The 20,948-nt window shown below is 62.2% G+C and overlaps 1 protein-coding gene across 3 annotated transcripts; it reads right to left on the bottom strand.

Moving 5' to 3' along the window:
- Positions 1-2,003: 2,003 nt before the first annotated feature.
- RPL29 (ribosomal protein L29) lies at positions 2,004-5,475 on the bottom strand. 3 transcript variants are annotated; one of them, XM_080674023.1, is made up of 4 exons: positions 5,402-5,475; positions 4,964-5,008; positions 4,576-4,640; positions 2,004-2,677 (listed from the first exon to the last, which is right to left on the bottom strand). In XM_080674023.1, the coding sequence occupies exons 2-4, from the start codon at positions 4,998-5,000 to the stop codon at positions 2,120-2,122; spliced, it is 660 nt and encodes a 219-aa protein (XP_080530149.1). In that variant the 5' UTR covers positions 5,001-5,008; positions 5,402-5,475; the 3' UTR covers positions 2,004-2,119. The 3 variants fall into 3 exon arrangements, with proteins under 3 accessions (XP_080530149.1, XP_080530150.1, XP_080530148.1); XM_080674024.1 differs by having other exon boundaries at positions 5,280-5,411; XM_080674022.1 differs by having other exon boundaries at positions 5,149-5,403.
- Positions 5,476-20,948: the final 15,473 nt, after the last annotated feature.

Raw genomic sequence — 20,948 nt, 5'->3', positions numbered from 1 at the left:
AGCCGGGAACCTGGCCCGGCTGTGTAAACCGTGTGTTGGCTGGGAGAGGTGATGCTTTCTGTCATGAGGTCACTAGCAAGGGGACATGCCAACCCGGGACCCTTCCTCCTCCCTTCTATGGTGCATGTACCAGTCCACATATCCTAGTGTCTCCATGGGTCCCAACTGCATTAGGGTGACAGGGTCCCACTGGGGACAGCCCTCCTCCCCACCCAGGGGCAGGAAGTAACTGCCCCAACTGGTAGAACATCCCATTGCAGATGCCAGTAAATGGTGCCAGTTCCGGGGACAATAGGCTTGGTGCCTCATGATCATGGCCAAGCCCGAATCCATCCTCAGAACGGCCCAGCTGTCAGTACACAGGGTGACCAACCAGACGGCTGTAACGCGGCCTGGGGGCTGCTGCGATGCGTGCGTTCCCACCCAGTGTGTACCAGACGGTGGAATGCCAACTGCCCTCAGGTGGGCGACTGCCCAGCTAGAGCCCTCCGTGCACCAGGCCCGCTCCTTCCTGCTCCTTCTTTGCAGACTGCAGAGCCAGAGGCAGGGGTGGGGACGTTCTGAGGTTGGGCCTCGTAGGTGCTGTGGGTGGGGAGGCCATTCAGTGAGCACAGGTGACCGAGCCATGGCAGGGCCGGCCAGTGGAATGTGGTCGACACCCCTTGATGGCCAGTCCTTGCTCTGGCTGCTCTGTCTGGGTGGATCTGATCTCTGCCCTTCACAGTTGGAACCAAAATCCCAGGGGCACTGGCGATTGACAGGCACCTGCTCTCAAAGGCAGCCTGTGGTCCCGCTCCCGTCCCCTCTCAGCTAAGCCCTGTGAGGAGTGAAGGCACTGTGCCCAATGGTTTCAAAGCTCGCAGACACCCCGGAATCCCCACAGAAAGCCTGTGCCTCCACTTTTTTTGGGTATAGGGCAGGTTTGTACTTTTTCTCTAACAGCTCAGGGACAACAGTCAGACATGTGCCTCTCAAGCTTTTCCAGCATTGCGCGGACCTTTTCTGCGGGCCGTCCCTCCTGTCGGTGGCCAGTCAAGCCTGCAAGGTTCTCTGTAGCAGAGCCCGCTTTTCACAGCACCAGTGCCAACCAAGCAGCGACTCTTATTTCTGGGGACCAACTAATGGGGGTCCCACAAGAGGCCTCTGATCGCCCCCGACAACCTTCACTTAAGGACCGAGTGTTGCTGGGGTAGCTGAGGGTGCGGGATGAAACTGCTGTTCGGGCCTTCAAGCCTCCCATGACTTTAACACTGCTTCGGGCTGAAGATCGGCCTCTTCTCTGGGGAGGGGAGGGCAGCGGACAGACAACCGAGTTAGCCTCCCTTCCTACTGCCTTCCGTCTCCCAAGTTCGTCTTCCGGCAGCTCAGACATGGAGACCCGCCTGTTCCCCAGATCTGCATGTCTTGTCCCACTACGGGGCTCCGCGTGGACACTGGACTAGGGGCTCTATTCACACTCTGCTTTCACTCCTGCTGTCAAAGTGGCCTGGTCAGGCCCCTCCAACACTGGGCACAGACTGCCCCGTGCATGCCCAGCTCTCCAAGAATGGGCTGTACTTCTCGACTTCCAGGGCCACACTTGCCAGGCCTCCCTGCAGGACAGAAAAGACCCTATCTGCATTGACCAGGCAGCAGCCATATCACACAAGTCTCTACTCCACACTCGGCCCCAAGCACCGGGGGAGCAGCACCACCCGGGGAGCAGCACCACCCAGAGCAGTGGATGCTGGTACTCGAGCAGCAGCCGGAGTCTGGAACACCAGGCCAGAGTGCGGGATCCTTCTGCTCCCTCCCGTCTTCCCTGTGCAAACATCAAGGCCTAACAAGGCCTCACCAGCTTGCCCAACCAGTCCTCACGGTCTGGGTCCCTTCCGTATTCCAGGGAACGACTTCCTGATACCCAACCAGCCAGAGAAGGCGGACTCTTCTCCCACAGAAAATGGAGGCACCGAGCCCACGCGAACGCTAGGCCGAGCCCTGGGATCAGACACAGGCTGACAAGATAGATCCTGCCGCAGGTTTATTTGTACAAACAGCACAGGACGGCACCAGCGCCACGCAGACAGCAGCCCAGGGGCCCCACCAGTCCTTCCGTCCTCACGTCGGCAGACAGAGGTCTCTACTGTGGAGCCTTTGTGGGGGCCTGGGCACCTTTGGGAGCGGGGGCCTGGGCCCCTTTGGAAGCGGGGGCCTGGGCACCTTTGGGAGCGGAGGCCTGGGCCCCTTTGGGAGCGGGGGCCTGGGCACCCTTGGGAGCAGGGGCCTGGGCCCCTTTGGGAGCGGGGGCCTGGGCCCCTTTGGGAGCGGGGGCCTGAGCCGCTTTGGGAGCGGGAGCCTGAGCCGCTTTGGGAGCGGGAGCCTGAGCCGCAGCTGTACCCGCAGCCTGGGGCTTGGTTTCTGCCTTGGCCTTGGCCTTTGGCCGGCAGAGCCTGAGCCCCTTGGCAATGCGGGCACGAGCACGTTTCCCAAGCTTGGGGTGAGCGATGTAGGCAAGTCGACTGAGTTTGCGGCTGCAGCCCTTCGGGATATTGGGCCTGGGCTCCTTGGGCTTGACCAGGGCCTTGATGGCCTCAGCGCGTGCGCTCATGGCCTTGGCGTTGTTGGCCTGCATCTTCTTCAGGCCCTTCTTGTTGTGCTTCTTGGCAAAGCGCATGTTCCTTAGGAACTTGGGGTCTACCTGGAAGGCAGGAAAGGTACAAGCACCTATGAGTGCAGCATGTGGGGGGACCCCCTGGTGCTCTCCATAGCAGCACCAAGGGACTATCGGGCTCAGCCAAGGCCTATTGGGAGCTTGGACAGCATCAAACCCAACCTTAAATGCAGAAACACCCAACCCTGGAAGCTTATCTGCAGAGAAACTCCAGATGCAGCACCACCCGAAGCCACCCACCCACCTGCTGGTGCCACAGACAGACCGCACGTCCAGGCCTCCGCGCCCAGAGCCGGGCCGAGTGCAAACGCAAGCGCAGAAGAAAAGAAATGAAGGCTGCCCATTGTAGGACTTCAAAAACCCCCTAAGGCAAGCATGTCAAACTCGAGGCCCGCATATTTTTCCGGCCCAGCCAACATGGTATATAAGAAATGTTTTAATAAAAGTGTTGTAACTTAATTTTTACAATATCCTGTTATACATAATTATTAATAATGAACTACAACTAATGACTAAGATTTAAGTTTATGTGGGCCTCAAAAAAACCAAAAGCTTCAATTAACAAAAGCTAATGACTTTTTTTTTTTTTTAAATATATTTTATTGATATTTTACAGAGAGGAAGGGAGAGGGATAGAGAGTTAGAAACATCGATCAGCTGCCTCCTGCACACCTCCCACTGGGGATGTGCCCGCAACCAAGGTACATGCCCTTGACTGGAATCGAACCCGGGACCTCCCAGTCCGCAGGCCGACGCTCTATCCACTGAGCCAAACCGGTTTCAGCAAAAGCTAATGACTTCTATAATCGTGTTGCATTCATTTCCCTTATGCGCAGGCGCACCATTTCTCTCCACTAATACCAACAGCGAACATTTTAGCAGCCGATGGCCACGTCATTAGTCTTGGACTGACTCGTTTGGTGTGCGCAACAGGAAATACTTCGCTTTCAGAGAACAAGAAAAATAGGTTTATTTGTGTTACCCTTATTAATTTGTGCAGTTATTCAGTGTCTGGTAGTTAATGTTCAAGAAAAAACATTAATATTTGTTAAAATGTCCTATTATTTTAAGTTAACGATGACTCATTTATTTCAGCCCTTTGTGTATTCAGCATGTCTCTATCAGACAGCATCAAGCCCACGTTTGATATTAAACCTACATTCCTTTTTTTAAAAAATATATTTTATTGATTTTTTTACAGAGAGGAAAGGAGAGGGATAGAGAGTTAGAAACATCGATGAGAGAGAAACATCAATCAGCTGCCTCCTACACACCTCCTACTGGGGATGTACCCGCAACCAAGGTACATGCCCTTGACCGAATCGAACCTGGGACCTTTCAGTCTGCAGGCCAACGCTCTATCCACTGAGCCAAACCGGTTAGGGCTTAAACCTACATTTCTATGGAAATCGACACTTGTTTTTTTGAGGTCCACATACACTTACACCTTATTTGGCCCATGTCAGCCTCTGAGTTTGACATGTTTGTCCTAAGGGACACCCCGTCCCCTTAAAGAAAGGTATCAGTTAAATACCAAGCCTGGGTACAACCGATTCAAGCAAGTAATACAGAACAAGACGTGAAAACCGGGGCTCAGTTCTCAGCTAATCCTCAGAACTCGCTGGCACGGAAGGGAGGCTCACAAGGGATGCGGTCCACACAGACAAAGCCACTCCAAGTCTCAGGGTGGGCAAGGGAGATGGTCAGATTGGCCCCGAAAGGCACGTTCCACCTGACCGGGAGTTAGCAAAGGCCAAGGGCTAGAAAAGGCCAAGTACAGCTTTAGGATGGGTCTGGCAGAGCCGGAAGTCCAGGCAAGAGCTGGCTGGGTAAGGAAGGAAACTGCAGGCCAAAGCAAACCGAGGGTCAGCTCTCAGCGGTGCGCAGGCAGGCACACTCCTGCGTGACTCGGAGCACACACTTACCCCCTTAAGAGATTCGTATCTTTGTGACCGGGGTTTCTTGATGCCATTTCTGTGCCATTTTCGGGCTGTGGAGCGAGAAAGGAATTACATCAAAAGGAGGTTTCCTCTAGTAAGACCACGCAACACCACAGCTGCCAAGCCTGGGAACCCATTACTTCCCAGAGTGGGCCTACTTGAGAGCCGGGAAACCCTTTATCACCGAGCACAAAGCACTGTGGGTATCCCCGCGGACCCCTGCCTTCTAAATCCCAAAGGCCATGCTGGCTAAGATCAAAACCGGCCCTAGGGCCGCAGCGGGCACGTGCCCCCCTGCCCTGCCCTGCCCCAGTATCTGTAATCCTTGCCAGGGTGTGGGGCGTGAGATGGAGGCCGGGCCGGAGGGACTTACACTGGTTGTGCGTGGTGTGGTTCTTGGACTTGGCCATCTCTGCACCTGGAAGACGAGAGCGGAGGTCAGGGCTGCGGACCCGCCGGGCTGGGCCTGCCCTGACCTGGAAGAACGTGAGGCCAGAAGCCAGAACGAGGCTGCAGACAGATGCCTTGCACCTGCGGCCTCCACCCGCCTCGACTCACTCTGCACCACCCGGCTCCAGTCCCCGCCAACTCGGTGAATGGCGCCCCGAAACGCCGCCGCAAGGTTGAGCTCTCTCCCAAATCCGAGTTCTCCCCTTCCCATCCACCCCTCGACAACCCACGAGCGCCACCCCGCCTCGCGGCCTCCGCTCCGCACAGCAGGCAGCGGGCCTCCCGGTCCTCCCCGGGGTTTGCGCCCCGCCGCCACCCGGGAGTCGCGGATGGTTTCGGATGCCGCGCGGCCAATACTCACAGAAGCCCGCGGCTGCCGAAGCGCCAGGGACCGGAAGAGAAAGAGGAGGCCGCGGTGCAGCACGGGAAATACGGTCGTCGAGGCCGGAAGGTACTACTGAAAAAGCTTCCCAAGCGCCGGGAAGAAAGGTTCCTAAGGCCGGGAGGGTATCGTCAGATGGAAGGCGGAGCTACGAGCCTGGCCCCGCCTTCTCCTAGTCCTCCAGCACCAGGTTCTTGGCCCAAGTCTCATCAGAACCTGACCTGCAGGCTATGGGAATCCTTGAGGGGTGTGTTAGGCAGGAAGTGACAGACTTTTGTTCTTAAAAAATACCCCTGGTGCCAGCTGGCATGGCTCAGTGGTTGAGCATCCACCCAGGAACCAACAGGTCAAGGTTCAATTCCTGGTCAAGGCACGGGTTGGGGGCTCCATCCTGAGTGGGGATGTGCAGGACACAGCCAATCAATGATGTTCCTCTCTCACTGATGTTTCTATCTCTCTACCCTCTCCCTTCCTCTCTCTAAAAATCAATACAAACATCTATATTTTTAAAAGTACCCCTGGCTACTGCGTGGAGAGTGGACTGTCGAAGGGAAGAGGAGAGAAGGGAAGGCTGAGAAGGGAGGGGTGGAGAGTTGGAAAATAAACTCTGAAGTTCACGTCCCTTCAAGAGATGGATTCGGAGCTTCTGGGAGAAGGGAAGGTGGCGGGCAGCGTGGGGCGCCAGGCTGGGGTCGGGGCCTGTCGGGAAGAGAGAGGACATTTCCGGCAGAAGCTTGGAGGCACAGCCTTGAGTATGCCTCACAGCTCAGGCCTCTGGTTTTCCCTCTGGAGAGCGCCTGGCCCAGGAGTGAGGCCGTGTCCCTAGCCAGAACGTGAGCCCATAGTCCACGCGGGGGCAGCATTGGACCTAGGATGGAGGATGGAGCAGGGCCGGGCAGGAGGCCACCCAGACCTCTCACTTCCCGCTTCTCACACCCATCCCCACACCCCGACCTTGGATCCAGGCCTTGCCTGCCTATTCTCAGCAGGTTCCCTGGCTCCAAGCTCTTGGTGGTGGTCTGGGAAAGGGGGTGTCTTCCCCTAGAGAAGGTTCAGGACAGAGGAGCCTGTGGCCCACCGCTTACCAGAGGGGAGGAAGCACCCCAAGATGCCAAACAGAGCGGGGCCTCTTGAGGCCAGGAGCCTCTGAGGGTCGGAAGAGGGACCTGGGAGCCTTGCTGGGAGAGGAGGCCTGTGGCTGGGGCTTGAAGGCAGGTCATGTAAGATGAGGCAGGAGCGGGGAATGAGGGGGCCACCCAGTGGGCTGCAGGGGCACAGGCTGGCATTTGCTCCCCATGGCTCTCTGGCACCGGACTACAGCTGACCGGGGCCTCCCTGCGCTGTCCTGTACCCCCCACAGCTCAGAGGCCTGGCCCGCAGTGGGTGTCCTCCATCCCAGCACACAGCCCCACGCCTGGGGCCTGGGAGGGGGAAGGAGCATCCTGCGAGGGCCTGGAGCCGGAACCTCTGCATCCGTTATGGCTGGTCCTCGCCACGCCTCAGAGTGGTTCGTCCGGCGTTGCAGATGGGGACGCTGAGGCTCAGAAACGGGAGGTGACTTGCCCGGGGTCACCCAGCGTCTCCTTGGCCAAGCCCACTCCCAGGAGTTCTTCCGGGCTTGAGCTCTGCCCGAGACTCACACCCACCGATGTCAGGAAGAGGGGGCGACGCCTCCCTGGAGAGGTCCTCTGGTGGAGTGCGCTCAGGCACGCACGGCAGGTGGCAGGTGCGGGGGGGGGGGCCTACCTCAGCCCCCCAACAGGACATTGGCCAGCCTGCCTTTCTGTGTCCGCCCCACACGTGTCCATTCGTCAGTCCTCACGTTCGTTGTCCAGCACTGCCCGTCCATCACTGGCGAAGGCTGGAGGGCGCGGCCCAGACGCTGCCTTGACGCGGGCGGCGGTGCTCAGTCCTCACCTGTGAGCGGCCGAGGGCACTACCCACTTGGCAGCTTGTGGCGCGGCTCGAGGGCCCCCTTCACGCCAAGCACTCACCAGGGCCTGGCCCACCTGCAGCCCTCCTGGGACAAGACTTGAACCAGCCAGAAAGCCAGGCAGGCAACTGGGGTCCTTCCCCACTCCCCAAACCTCCCGAGGCTACCCACCCCTAAGTTGCCTGGCCGGAGGGATGCTCTCTCCTCCCTGTGGGCAGGGATGGCGGGGGCAGGGACAGGAGAGGGCGCTGAGGAACAGCTGGTACCAGTGTGGGGGGGAGGGCAGCGGGTGAGAGGCCCCAGCGCTGGCTCAGCCTCTTAGCGCCGGCTGCCCGTCTGGCACGGGCCCTGGCAGCGCAGGTTTAATCGATCGTTTTCCGCAAGCAGCTCCTGGAGGCGCGGGGGCGGCTTCCCCTTGACTCCCGGTTCCCGGAGGCTGCGGCTTCGCTAAAAATAACTGGAATGGCAGCGCTCGGGCCGGCGGGGGCGGGGCCGGGGCTGCGGGGGCGGGGCCCTCTGGAGTTTGCTGCCTCCGGTAGGGACGCCCTGGGAGGAGGTGGAGAGGAGGGTTGGCAGGGGCAAGGGGTGCAGGATGCGGAAGGGCACGTGGCCCTTCCTCACCGCTCCTCTCCAGGCCTGCCTCCCAGGGCAGTGTTTCTGGAGCAGAGCTGGGGGGAAGGCTGGCCTTGACCCCGGTGGCATCGTGGAGGGGGGCCAGCCTGGCTGCGGTGGTGGCGGCGGGCTCCCTCCAGCAGGAAGTGTGTGTGGAGGAGACCCCCACAGACACTCAGGGCGGGGCCTCCACCCCTTCCTGCCCCGCACTGTCAAATGAACCAACTAGATGAGAATGGCTCCCCACGCGCCGTGGAGACCACAGATTTCCGCTGCCTGGGCACTGCTGGACCGGGTCTGCCACAAACCAGGGGTCTGGGGGCGGGTCATGGTGCTATGGCTGCCTTTGGGATATCACCTTACCTCTCCAGACCTCAGTTTCCCCTACAGCCACACGGGCAATACACAGTCGCCACCGGGTGCGGATCACCCACAATGTCTGGGGACTGTTCACCGAATCTCACTGTCCGCCTGGTTCTGGGTGGGAGGCTGCAGAGAGAGCAGCCCTGGCCCTCAGAGAGATGGTACCTGGTCTGGTTGGCTCACACTGTGCAGGGAGGTGGTGGGGAGCTGGCTGGGGACAGGCCACCTGCAGGCTGACTTGGGCCTGTCTCCCCTCCCCACCCCCCCACCCCAGGCCTCTAAGGACCCCCACCCAAAGGTTCAGGTCCTCACATTTCCCTCATTGGGTCTTGGGAGAGGTGAGGTGTAAGGGACCCCCTTTTCATCTTCCTTCCACTCTTCTCCCAGCTGTGTTCTCTGTCCAGCTCTGGCCCCTGGACATGAGGTCAAAGGGCAGAATTCTCCTGGCTCAGGCAGTGTGACCTTCCGCTAGGTCTTCGCCTGGGCCGGCCAGGCTGCAGGGGCAGGGGCAGGCAGGCTGCCTGTGACCTGGTGGTCCAGGCTGCCCGGGGGCCGGCCGAGGTTGGGCTCAGATGGGGGCGTTCAGAGACCCTATGTCCCGAAGGGGACCCTGGCTGCGGGGTCAGGCTGGGCGAGTGTGAGACGCAGCACACAGAGCCCAGGACCCAGGTTCAAGTCCTACACTGGCTACCAGCTGGCTGAGGACTTGGACGAGGTACTCAGCTCTCCGTCCAGCCAACCATCCTGCCTCCATTGGCAGGGCCCCTGGGTGTGTCAGACGCTGGGCCTGCCTCCGTGACGGGATGACCAGGCCTGCCCTCCAAGGTCAGAAAGGTGTAAGCACGTGAAAAGGGAATAAGAACAGGAAGACGGTGAGCAGGGCTCTCCCTGTGTCTGTGGGAACGGCGCCCCGGGGGCTGCGCAGGGCGAGGCCTGTCTCCTGAGGAATGACGTGCAGCCAAGTTGGGCCCAGAGGTGGCGGGCAGTCGGGGCTACGGGGCCGGGTGCACATGTGTGCCCACGTGTGTGTCACGGGGCCCTGACTCTGTGGGGAGTAGTTGGCAGGAGCCCACATCCCTCTGGGCATCACCACACAGCAAATCAGTGTGTTTCGCAGGAGACACCTGGGTGGCCAGGGCGATGATGGCTGTGGCCCCAGGGCAGGTCCACAGCGACTGTCAGCAGCCCGGTCCAGGGAAAGGGACAGACAGGAGGGGTTCAGCTGCGTGCCCCCAGTCCGTGCTCCAGCTCCTGGCCTCGGGCCACACGGCGTCTCAAGGTCCAGCACACACAGGACAGGCAGCTAACAAAGTCTTCTCCATGGCTCCACCTTGGGGAGGGCTGTCTAGGCGCATGAGTGCCTCCCTGTTTCCCCGGCTTCCCCCACGACTCAGATGGGGTGCAGGAGAGGAGCGCTGCTTAGGAAGTCTGGAGACCTGGGTTCGAGGCTGCGGCAAAGGCGGCCAGTCCAGGCAGAGCCTCACCTTGGATCCCCGTCCATCCACCCGCGGGCCCAGCGCATAGCACAGCGCCTTCAGGGGAGCACCTGGCCGCCGGGATCTCTTGCTGGTGGAGCCACCATCTCCACCCCCACAGCTGGCGAGGTGACCTCAGCCCAGCCTCTTGACCTCTCTGGACTGGGGGTGTCCCTCTGAGCAGTGGCACCTTCCCCAAGTCTCCCAGAGGTAGGAGAGAAGAGACTCCATTTCAGCCCAGAAACCAGAGAAGGAAATGGGCCGTGGAGGGAGCGGCCCCATACTCTCTGCAAGTGGCATCCTGAGCCCAGGAGGGGCCCGCACCCCAGACGGACTTTCTCCTTTAGGCCCTGTCTGCGGGGGCGACTGAGGGCCAGCGCCTCTGCCTCACCCGACCCCTCTGACCTCACTCTAGACCCCACTGTGTGCACCCAGCCCTGCTCATCCCTCCTGGGGCCGGGCCGGTCTAGCTGCCCCACCCGATGGCCGGTGCTCGCCGAGGGGGCTGCTCTCTGTGCTGAGAGCATGCTGTCCCCTCTGCCTGGCCCAGCGCACCCTGGCCTGTCAGGGTCACCCCAGTCAGACCAGGCCCCTCTCTTTGCACCTCCCTGGGTGTGCTCTGTCCAGGTCTGTCTCCCCTGGGGGTGGGGGGCTCCCCAGGGGTAGGCCCAGGCCCCCAGCATCCTCTGGGCTGGGCTGCGCGCATGGAGAGCTCTCAGCTTCTTCTTTGCCATTGCTACTCCTGAATACAGCCCCGGATTATTCCCCGGGAGCAGCCAGGCGAGGGGAGGTCAGCCACTTCCCAGCCCACACCACGCCTCTTGAAGCCTTTCTGGGTCTTTGCCGCCCCCTCAGCAGCCCGCCCCTCCCTGAGGGGCTCAGGGCTCAGATTTCCTCTCTCCTCTCCCCCCCCCCCCCCCCCCCCCCCCCCCCGAGCTGAGCTGCCCTCAGCAGGAGAGAGTGGGTGGGAAGTGATGGATGCGGGCGGGGGATGGAGATGGCAGTGCTGGTCCTCCGTCCAAATCCAGGTCACTCCCGGCCTGCTCACAGCCGTCGGTAATTAGGGGCCAGCAGGGCGTGGGCAGGCTGGTGGCAGGAGGCCTAATTGTCTGATTTTTCAGGTAATTAACGGGAAGCTGTCTGGCCTGTCCCCAGGGGCCCAGCGTCTGCCCCCCCCCCATCCCCTGGGCAGGCAGCCGTCTAATGAGGCCAGTTACTGAGTGGTGCCCTGGCTGCGTTAGCCACCTGGGAAGGCCGCGTGGGAATGGCACAGGCTGGGGCTCAGCCAGCACCCGCCCCGAGACAGGGGTGTGGAGGTGCTGCCTGGGGGACCCCCCCCCTTCCAGCCCCTCCTCTCAGGAGCAGTGTGCGGTCCAGGCCTCCCGCTGCGCTCCCAGCTGGATGGCCTTGGGAGAGCCACTGCCCCATCTGGCCCTCTGTCCATCGGGGAGGAGGCGCGTAGGTGCCCAGCACACGGGGCTCACCTGCTTCCACCTCCTGTACCTCCTTCGGGAGGAGAGCTGGGGCCTGAGGTCACCGGTGTGCCCAGAGCCCCCTCTGCCAGCTGCCTGGTGGCTGAGGGCCGCAGGGACAGTCTTCTGGATCCACCCCAGGCCGCCAGGGGCTGGTCAGGGTCCTGGGAGGGCAGCGGAGGTGGTGGGGTGGAGGAGTGTCTGGGACTGGCCAGACCTTTGGGACCTGAGCCCAGTGGAAGAGGGGAAGCAGGGAGCCCCCAGGAAACGGGGTTGGGGGGGACCGGCTTTGGAGATCGTGGTGGAGCTGGCTGCTCCCGGACACGCAGGGCAGAGCCCACGGCCGCGCCCAGCCCAGCCCGCTGTCCGAGGCGGGAACCCATCCTTCCGTGGTCAGTCCCGCCACTGCTGGCCCAGGAAACGGGGGAGCAGGGGGCCCTGAGATGTTGAGGTTTTCTGGCTCCTGCGGCTCCTCTGTTTTAAGAATTCTGTGACCTAATTCCACGCTGACGAACCGCATGCCGCCCCGGCTCCTGTAATCGTCAGCTACTGCTACTTTCCCTCCTCCTGGCGGCCTGCAATCTAGGTCAAGGGTTTCCAAACCATGTCCCGGAGCCCTCGTGTGGGAGCAGAAGGGGGAGCCCCTGACCCTCCCGCGGAGCAGCCGGACTTTGATCTCCGAGAAAATATTAGTGGCCTCTCCGGGCGAGTCTGGCCGGATGCCAGGCCTGAGCGGGGCTGCCACAATGGCATGTTGTCCTCATGAAACTTCACGAGGAGGTGGCATCACCCTGGGCTTTCCCACGAGGAGGCTGGGTCGCACGGCCCGCGGGAAGGCCAGCTGGGACGCGGCCCCCGGCCCCACCAGGAAATGGGTTCCGCAGCTGGAAGGGAAACAAGGTGCAGGCGTTGAGGGAGCGTCACATGTTTCATGATCTGTGTCCTCCAGGGTGGGGTGTGCGGGCACGCCTGCCTCGTGGCCCCTGAGGAGCGTGGTCCCAGCCCAGGTGGCCAGGGCGCCTGCACCCCATCACATGGCGTCTGCGTGCACGAGGGTCCATCTGCCTGTCTGTTTCCCTTCCTTCTGCCGTGGGTTCTGCTGGCCCCGAGGTCCAAGCCAACGAGATCCAGCCCAGAAACAGCGTATGTTTTCAGCCTCCGCGCATCCAAGTCCTCAGGCGCCTGGTGTGACGCGCTCCTGTGTCAGCTTGCTCCAAAACTCCGGGTGGGGCTGGCTGAGTGAGGCTGAGCCGGGGTGAGCCCAGGACAGAGCTCCGATAGGGAAGTGGGGACCAGTCCTCGCTGGACCTGGGGCTGCCTTGGAGACTCAGCCTGGGGAGGAAGTGAGGGGTTGGTGGCCCAGATTCAACATGGACCTAAGGCTTGAGCCTTAACATGGAGCTGAGGCCACAGGTCAGAGGCTCGGGTTTGAGTCTTGTCCAGTGGTCAGGCGTCCAGACTTGGCTTGCAGTCAGGGGTCCGAGGGTACGGCCCATTGCTGAGAACCTGATAAGGATGGAGAGCCAAGCTCAGTCTGAGGTCAGGGTCAGGACTCAGGCTGAGGTAGGGTCAGAGGTCAAAGGTCAGGATGGGCCTTCCTATTTCCTGGAAATGAGTTGGGACAAAACCAGTGACAGAGGGGTGCCCCTGACAAGCCTTCAGGGAGTGAACATGACTATGAAAAGGACTAGAGCAGCTCTGACCGGTGTGGCTCAGTGGATAGAGCGTCGGCCTGCGGACTGAAGGGTCCCGGGTTCGATTCCGGTCAAGGGCATGTACCTTGGTTGCAGGCACATCCCCAGTAGGGGGTGTTCAAAAGGCAGCTGATCGATGTTTCTCTCTCATCGATGTTTCTAACTCTCTATCTCTCTCTCTTCCTCTCTGTAAAAAATCAATAAAATATATTAAAAAAAGAAAAGAAAAGAAAAGGACTAGAGCAGGGCCGGGGGGCCTGGCCGCTCTCCGGATGAGAGCCTCAGTTGCTCGTCTTTAAACCATGGGTGATCATGGCACCCGCCTCCATCTCCATCCTTCTCCATCAGCGCTGCCTGTTCCTACCCTTGAGACTGAGGGCTGGGGGTGGGGGCGATGAGCAAACACAGTGAGGATGATGGCTGAGGAGGGTATGAGGGAGAGCGTGCACGGGGGGCGGGGGGGCCCTTTGTCTTAAGGGTTTTTATCTCTCTCCTGAAGGCGGATCTTAGGGGAGGTCCCAGCAGAATAGTCATCTGTTTCCTGGCTGTGCCCTTTCGGGGTTGAGGCCTTCACTGATTGGTCCGTGCCAGGGCAGGGGGTTCTTCGTCATTGCAGCTGGTCTTGGCTTCGCCCACCGGGTTTGGCTGCTTTTCTGGGCCTGGAGCTGAAATGCAGCCGAGGCCTCGATGTGATCCCCAGGGAGGTGACCTTCTGCACCTGCTGTAAAGTGCTCCGCCAGTTTGTCCGGCTGTCTGTCTCAGTTTCCCCATTCCACTTGCAAGGCATCGTCCCAGCTTCTCACCATCCTGTCCGGGGTTGCCGCCTCTTCTCCTTCCTGGGCCCAGCGTGGACAGATATTTGGGGACAAGCCCTCAGAGCAGCCGGGGAGGGGGCAGGAGGGAGCAGGACAGCAGGAACGAGACGCCATCGGGCAGAGGAGAGGGTGCCAAGGAGGCAGCCTTATCACAGGCCTCTCTGTTCTCCTCTCCCACAGGGCCAGTCATGGACCGGCCTCAGGCCATTCACCCGCCACTGGGGCCCTGACCCCAGAGGTCGCCCCCTCCACAGGGGCCACTAGGAGATTCCCTGGAGGCAGGAACCAGGCGCCTGTGAAGGGGCGGAGGCTGCAGGGAGTGCGAGAAGCCCGGGAGGGGGCGTGGAGAGCCGGCAGAGGACATGTGGACCAGAGGGCTGCCCTCCCACCGGGACACGGAGCCTCCAGGGCTTGGCTGTGAAGTCCCGGGCACCTCCTCCGGCTGAGCTATTAATACCAGCCGGGCCCACGCACCCTTGCTGGGAGGACGCCGAGTTCCTCCGGGGCTAAAAGCGGTCTGAGGTGGGGGCGGGCCAGGCACACTCTTCTCTCCTTGTTGCAGGAACTGTGGCCAAAGGCCAGGCTGGCCAGGAAGGGGGCCAGAGCCAGGGTGGGTGCACGGGGTGTCGGCCCTGGGGATTTCAGGTCGGAGTAGGAAGGCACTTGGCCAGTCTGATCGCCAATGCTCAGAGACCCAGGAGGGGGGCTAGCCGGTGGTCCCACCCAGGAGGTCCCACTGCCAGCTCTCCTGCCTGCTGGCCTCCACCAGGACCCTCCCCTTCCCCGCAGACCTCAGCTTGGTCCGCTTCGGCCGCAGTGGGGCTGGGGCGGGGGCTGCTGTCTCCTCTTACGAGGAGGGTCCTAGATGGGGGAAGGGGGCCCCAGGGCTAAGTTTGGAGACTCTGGTGGGAGCTGGGGCGCCTAAAGCCCTGCCGCGCGGGTTCCAGCATTCTCTGAGGTGGGAATTCCCGGCAGTCCATTGTACAGATGGGGAAACTGAGGCTCAGTCATCCGCCAAGGCTGAGCTGGTTTGTCAGACCCCAAACCCTACCTGCGCTGCCTCCCGTGACGTCATTACGAAAGGAGGTTCCTTGGTTTGTTTCGGGAATCCATGAGCCGGGCCCCGGGCCCCCTGGGCCGGCTGGACCAAGCTGGGGAGCCTACACACACCCTCCTCCTGAACCGGCAACACCCCCTCCCCGGGTCAGCGGCCACTTCCTCCCGCTTCCCGGGCTCAAGGGCACACACCCTGGGGGCCTGCACGGTCTCCTGGGCTCCGGCCATGGCCATGGCCACCCGAGGCCACCTGCTTCCCGCTGCACCTGGCCTTCCCCACAGCAGGTGCTCCGGGCCCAGACGCAGACCCCAGAAGAGTGCACACTTGGCCGGGAGCGTCCCGACGAGAAGATGCCCGAGATGTCAGCCCGAGGCCCGGAAATCCCGACAGCTGCCTGGTCCCCAGGGCTGGGCACGGGGCCCTGACCCAGGGCAGGCGCGAGTCAGGTGTCCTGCGGAGTTGGGGGAGGTGGCAGCGGAGCCAGGACAGTCCGCCTGCCTGTGGTTAGCAAGTCTGTCAGCACCTCCCGGCTGCCAAGCCAGCGGGGCCAGGCACTGCGAGGCCGGGGGTTCTGAGGGAGACACCCCCTGCCTGAGATAGGGGAAGGAAGCCCTCCCTAGGCTGAGACCTGCCCAGAGATGTGAGCAGGGAGCAGACCCGTCCCCGTGGGAGCTGCTAGAGGGGGCCTTGCCTGGTGGCTGGTGGGGGATGGGGGTGTCCCCCAGCAGAAGGCTGCTCCATATCCTAGGCTCGGGAGCTCTGTACCTGCCTCCCCTCGCCAGGGCCCCACTCCGCCGGGAGGCAGGGGCCCTGCAGGACCAGGCAGGAGCCCTCGGGCCTCGGCTGACCAGGCTACACTCCCCTCAGGAAAGGTGCTGGCCCTGCCCTGCCTGGCTTCTCCTCAGCCCTGGGAGGGTCTCCGCTTCAGAGAGCTGGTCCCCACAGCCTCTCCACCTGCCCTCTCACCCCTGCACCCGCACGTCTCCTAACGCCCACATGCCCACCTCCTCAGGGCTGCCTTCCTGGATTGATAGAGAAGAGGTGGCACCCCCTTCCCAGCGCCCACACCAGGCCCTGCCCACCGGCCAGCAGAGCGCGACCCAGGACGGCTTTCGCCTCCATCTCTGCTCCCACTTTCTTTCTTTCTTTTTTTTTTTTTAATATATTTTATTGATTTTTTACAGAGCGGAAGGGAGAAGGATAGAGAGTTAGAAACATCGGTGAGAGAGAAACATCGATCAGCTGCCTCCTGCACACCCCCTACCAGGGATGTGCCCGCAGCCAAGGTACATGCCCTTGACTGGAATCGAACCCGGGACCCTTCAGTCCGCAGGCCGACGCTCTATCCACTGAGCCACACCGGTCAGGGCTCTGCTCCCACTTTCTGCTGCTCACTCTGGGGCTCCGGCTGCTGAGGCCTCATTGCTCAGTCCCCTACCTGTGTCCCTGTCTCTCCTCTCTGGGTTTGTCTTCGTCCTTTGCTCTCTGACTGGGACCTGACTCTCCCTGTTTTAGTCTTGCTCTCTGCCCCCCTCTCTGTCTGCGCCCCTCTCTCTCTGCCCCCTCTTTCTCTGCCCCCCATCTCCCTCTCCCTCTCCTTCTCCCTCTCCCTCTCCTTCTCCCTCTCCCTCTCCCTCTCCCTCTCCCTCTCCCTCTCCCTCTCCCTCTCCCTCTCCCTCTCCCTCTCCCTCTCCCTCTCCCTTTCTCTCTCCCTTTCTCTCTCCCTCTCTGCCCCCTCTTTCTCTGCCCCCCATCTCCCTCTCCCTCTCCCTCTCCCTCTCCCTCTCCCTCTCCCTCTCCCTCTCCCTCTCCCTCTCCCTCTCCCTCTCCCTCTCCCTTTCTCTCTCCCTTTCTCTCTCCCTCTCTGCCCCCTCTTTCTCTGCCCCCCATCTCCCTCTCCCTCTCCTTCTCCCTCTCCCTCTCCCTCTCCCTCTCCCTCTCCCTCTCCCTCTCCCTCTCCCTCTCCCTCTCCCTCTCCCTCTCCCTCTCTTTCTCCCTCTCCCTCTCCCTCTCCCTCTCCCTCTCCCTCTCCCTCTCTTTCTCCCTCTCCCTCTCCCTCTCCCTCTCCCTCTCCCTCTCCCTCTCCCTTTCTCTCTCCCTTTCTCTCTCCCTCTCTGCCACCTCCCTCCCTGGTCTGGCTCTCTCCTGTCCAGTCCTCCTCTCTGCCCCCCCGCTCTCTGTCCAGCCTCTCTGGCGCTGTCACTCTGGGGCCCTGGCCTGGCACAGTCTTCTCTCCCCGCGGTCCGCCTCCTGCTCAGACACCTGCCCCGACGTCCACTCATGGGCCCTGCCAAGCACTCAGACAGCACCTGTGGTCTCCACTCTGGCCCAGTTCCAGGGGAGCTGCTGTGACTCCCGAAGGCAGCGGGTGGACAGACAGGCCCAGGCCGCGTGCTTGCCCGTCTCCTGGACGATCTAATGGCCCTGGGCCCTCCCTCTGCCCAGGCCCCTGGCCCTGGGTCCCCAGCCAGACTCCCGAGTCCCAGCACTGCGGCTTCATGCCCCACCCATCCCTGTGGCTGGTGGCTGTGTGGCCTGAGTCCCACAAGCTCTGAACTCCAGTGTCCTGGCGGTCAGTGGGCCAGCGGGGTCTGCTTCGGCGGGGGTCGAGGCTGCAATGCCAGAGCCTCCAACTTGCTGGCCCTTGGCACCGTGCCCAGCATATAGTAGCGCTCCATAGAGGCCCCATGACTGGCCTGAGCCCCTGCTGCTGGGTGTCCCGCGTCCCCCCTGCGTCCAGCTGTCCCTTCCTCTGTAGGCGGGAAGGTGCCCCACACCTGGGACCTTCCTGTCTCCGAGTCGGCTGAGCTGCACGCTGCGAATCATGGCTGGCTTAGGGATGTATTTTTTTTTTAAAGGACAGTTTTCCGGGGGGGAACACGCAGGAGCTATAATTAGTCGGGAAGAGGAAAGGAGCGAGCGTGTGAATCACCAGCCGCAGCGACAGACGGTTCGAGCCGAGCAGAAGTTTGGGGAGAAGCTGCTGGGAGTGGGGGTGAGTTCGGGGTGGGGTTCTGTCACGCTGAAGTCTTCATGCCCTCCCCCAAGGTTCTGCCACCCGTCCGCTTGTCAAGGTCTCAGCGCCTCGCCTCCCTGCATCTCCTGCCTGCTCCAACTGTCCCCCGGGCCTGTCCCGTCACCCCAGGGCCCGTGCCAGTCCCCCCTGCCTCGTCCCTGGGCAGCCAGCCTTGCAGCTCGGCTGAGGGAGACCCGGCAGAGGGCTGGGGTGGCCAGGGCGTTGGCGACCATCTGGTCCAACCTCTCGCATCGTCAGCCACCTGCTCAAACACCAAAGCTCTGTCGGGGGACTGCAGCCCAGCAGCCCGGGGCCCAAGGCTGCCAGCAGGGAGCGCAGCCTCTCTGCCCATCGGATCACAGCGGCCATGCTGAGCCAGCCCCGGGCAGGGCACTGGGCCGCCGAGGTGACCATGCCCAGCCCCATGCCTGCTGAGCCCGTATCCTGATGGGGTGGCCACCAGCCCTGTAGGGAGAACGCCTGGTGCCACAAAGCAGGAGGCACAGAGACCAGGGACCCAGAAGTAGCTCTGACCCAGCCTGGTGGTCACGGAGGGCTTCACGGGGGAGGAGGTGGGAGGTGCTAAAGGCGGCAAAGGGCACGTGGCTGTCATGCTGGGAGGGGTAGTAAGGGACTCTGGGGGGGCGCGGGGAGCAGCAGGCGTTGGGGTGGGGCTGCTGGGAGTGAAGCTTCTCAGGGCGGGGGGGGGGGTCACGGCAGTGCTCATTCCCCGGGGTTTCTCCTGAGCAGCTGAGAGGGTGGGGCTGGCCGGCCCGGGCACCCTGGGGAACTGTTCACCATGTGCCCTGGCCCTTGGGGACCCTCCACTGGTTCTTTTTGATGTCTGGGGCCCACTGCCCCAAGGTAACCCCTGACTGGGCAGTCAGAGCAGGGAGGCTGTGCCCCAGGCTTATCCCTCCCTCCCTCTCCCCTGGCAGGGGGCTGGCCGCCCAGGTCTCCAGGGGGCTCAGCCCAGGCCCCGGGCTACCCTGGGGCAATGTGGCCGAGACCGACAGCAGCCAAGTCCTCAGGTCCCCAGGGAGGGGACATGTCCTCCCTGGAGAGAGTCTGGCATCACTCAGCACAGAGAGCTCCCCGGCACCCCAGACCCAGGGAACCTCCGGACTATGGCTGCCCGGCCTCCACCCTGGGGGTCGGAGGTCAGAGGAAGGGAGCATCGCCAAGCAACAGGACCACGTTAGGAAAGAACTCTGGGCACAAACACCCTTCCGCTTTGGGGTGCGGGGATCCCCTGGTCCCAGGCCCCAGACCAGCATCCAGGCTCAAGGCTCCAGCTGTGCCCTCCTGGGGTCTGACAATGAGCTTGGAACCAGGATGTCTAGTCCAGGCCAGCTCAGGGGCCAAGGGCATCATGGGGGTCACTCATTCAGCAAACACTTTCTGGGCACATTACCTGTGCCAGGCATTGTGCGGGGCCCCGAGGCCCTGAGGAGCAATGGAGTTGACAGACACGAGACCAGGCAGGGACAGTGCAGGACAGAGTGAACAGGCTTGTGGCAGGCTTGTGCATAAGGGGCGGTGAGGTCAGGGTGAGCTTCCTGGAGGAAGGGGCCTCGACGCTGAGTCCCAGAGGTTGACTGTGCCCTCAGCCGGGGAAGAGGAGAAGGCAGTTCCCGGAGGAAAGAAGGTCAAGTGCGAAGGCCAGGAGCAGAGAGCGAGGGGAGGGGACTGGGTTTCATCAGGAGTGCAGGGGAGGGGAGGTCTGTGAGCAGGGCAGGGAGGAGGATGGGCTGCGTGTGCAGAGGCAGAGCTGGGCCCGGAGCCCCACCGAGCCCCACCCAGGGCTCTGGAGAAGTGAGGAGTATGGGGTGTGGGGCAGAGGAGGGCCCCTCCCGGCAGCCTCGGGCCTTTGGAGAAATCACCCCGTTCACCGCAAGGAAAACAGGGGAACGTGACTGCGTCCCTTCGTGTCCTGAAATCAAGGTGACTTCCTCGGTGTTTGCTAATGGGTTTGGGACTTTCTGTCGTTTTGTTTTAGAAGAAAATGATTATAGGTGTTGAGAATAAACGCAATTATTGTGTGGTGCTGAGCGCAGAGTGGAAGGAAAGCGCCTCCCTGAGCTCGCCCACCCCCTCACAGAGGCAGCAGGGGCTCCGGGCAGAGGGAGCAGCGCCCAGGAGCAAGAGGGGGGCTTTCGGGGCACAGGGGGTGCTGGGTGCAGCGTGTTTGCAGCTGGGTGGAGGGGAGGAGCTGGGATGCCTCCAGCTAGCTCTGGTCTGCTTGCACGCCTCCGGGGATGGAGAGCTCACGGCTTCCCGCCTGTCGGTGGTGAACTTGCTCTGTGGCAGCAGTTGGGCAGCCCTTCCTGAGTAGGAGGAGGGGCTGCCCCCACCCTCCCAGCTCCATGCAGGGCTCTCTGCAACATAATCTCTACCCTGTCCTTGACCCTTGACCTGGTGTCTCGCCTGCTCCGCCTGAGGTGAGGCTGGGGCCGGGCGGGCTCCCCAGCAGGGCCCTGGGCTTCTGCGGACTGCAGGGCCCTGGATCTGGTCTCCCAGGCGGGTGGTACCTGCAACTCCGTCCCGATGGCTGGAGGGGCAGACTCCGCAGCTGGTGCAAGTGAGGAAAGGCCCACGTCCGCTTCCTGGATGCCAGGCCTGCTGTCCAGCTTGTCCCGAGGGGCCCGGCCTGGCTGAGGACAGGAGCCAGTAGGCAGGGCCCGACAGACTGGGGGCGCCGATGGACAGATGGGGGCTCCAGATCAGGGTGCGCCTTCGCTCAGCAGGTTTCCGTGTGGCCCCTGCCACGTGTCTGGCCCCATGCTGGCCGCTGGGCCCTTGGAATGCGTTAGACACAGACCTGCCCCCGGACCCGGGAGCCCGTGGCCTGGACAGGCGCGGGGAAGGCAACAGAGACCAATGGCCCTGCACCCTGGGCCATCCCAGGGGGCTCAGCTCCAGACTTGGGAGCAAAATCCTGTGTCCTGGTCACCCGCCTTCCCCCCCGCAGCCGCGGAGGGGCCTCTCGAGGTCACCGTGGTCCCCGCTCCTGGGACTTGACCCCACGGCTCCCCATCGCGGGTCCCGCCGCCCCTCCGGCCTCTCCCTGGGGCCTGGCCCCTTCCTCT

This window comes from Plecotus auritus, assembly GCF_963455305.1.
Source record: "Plecotus auritus genome assembly, chromosome: 6".
Taxonomy (NCBI): Eukaryota; Metazoa; Chordata; class Mammalia; order Chiroptera; family Vespertilionidae; genus Plecotus; species Plecotus auritus.
Note: the sequence above shows the minus strand (reverse complement) of the source record. Positions and strands in the feature narration are given on the sequence as shown.

Excerpts from the sequence above, each read along its gene's own strand:
- RPL29 (XM_080674022.1), bottom strand. The coding sequence starts at position 5,251 with ATGGGAAGGGGAGAACTCGGATTTGGGAGAGAGCTCAACCTTGCGGCG. Across the intron at positions 5,009-5,148 it reads CTGGAGCCGGGTGGTGCAGA|GTGCAGAGATGGCCAAGTCC; the intron begins GTGAGTCGAGGC and ends CTCGTCTTCCAG. Across the intron at positions 4,641-4,963 it reads CCACACCACGCACAACCAGT|CCCGAAAATGGCACAGAAAT; the intron begins GTAAGTCCCTCC and ends CTCGCTCCACAG.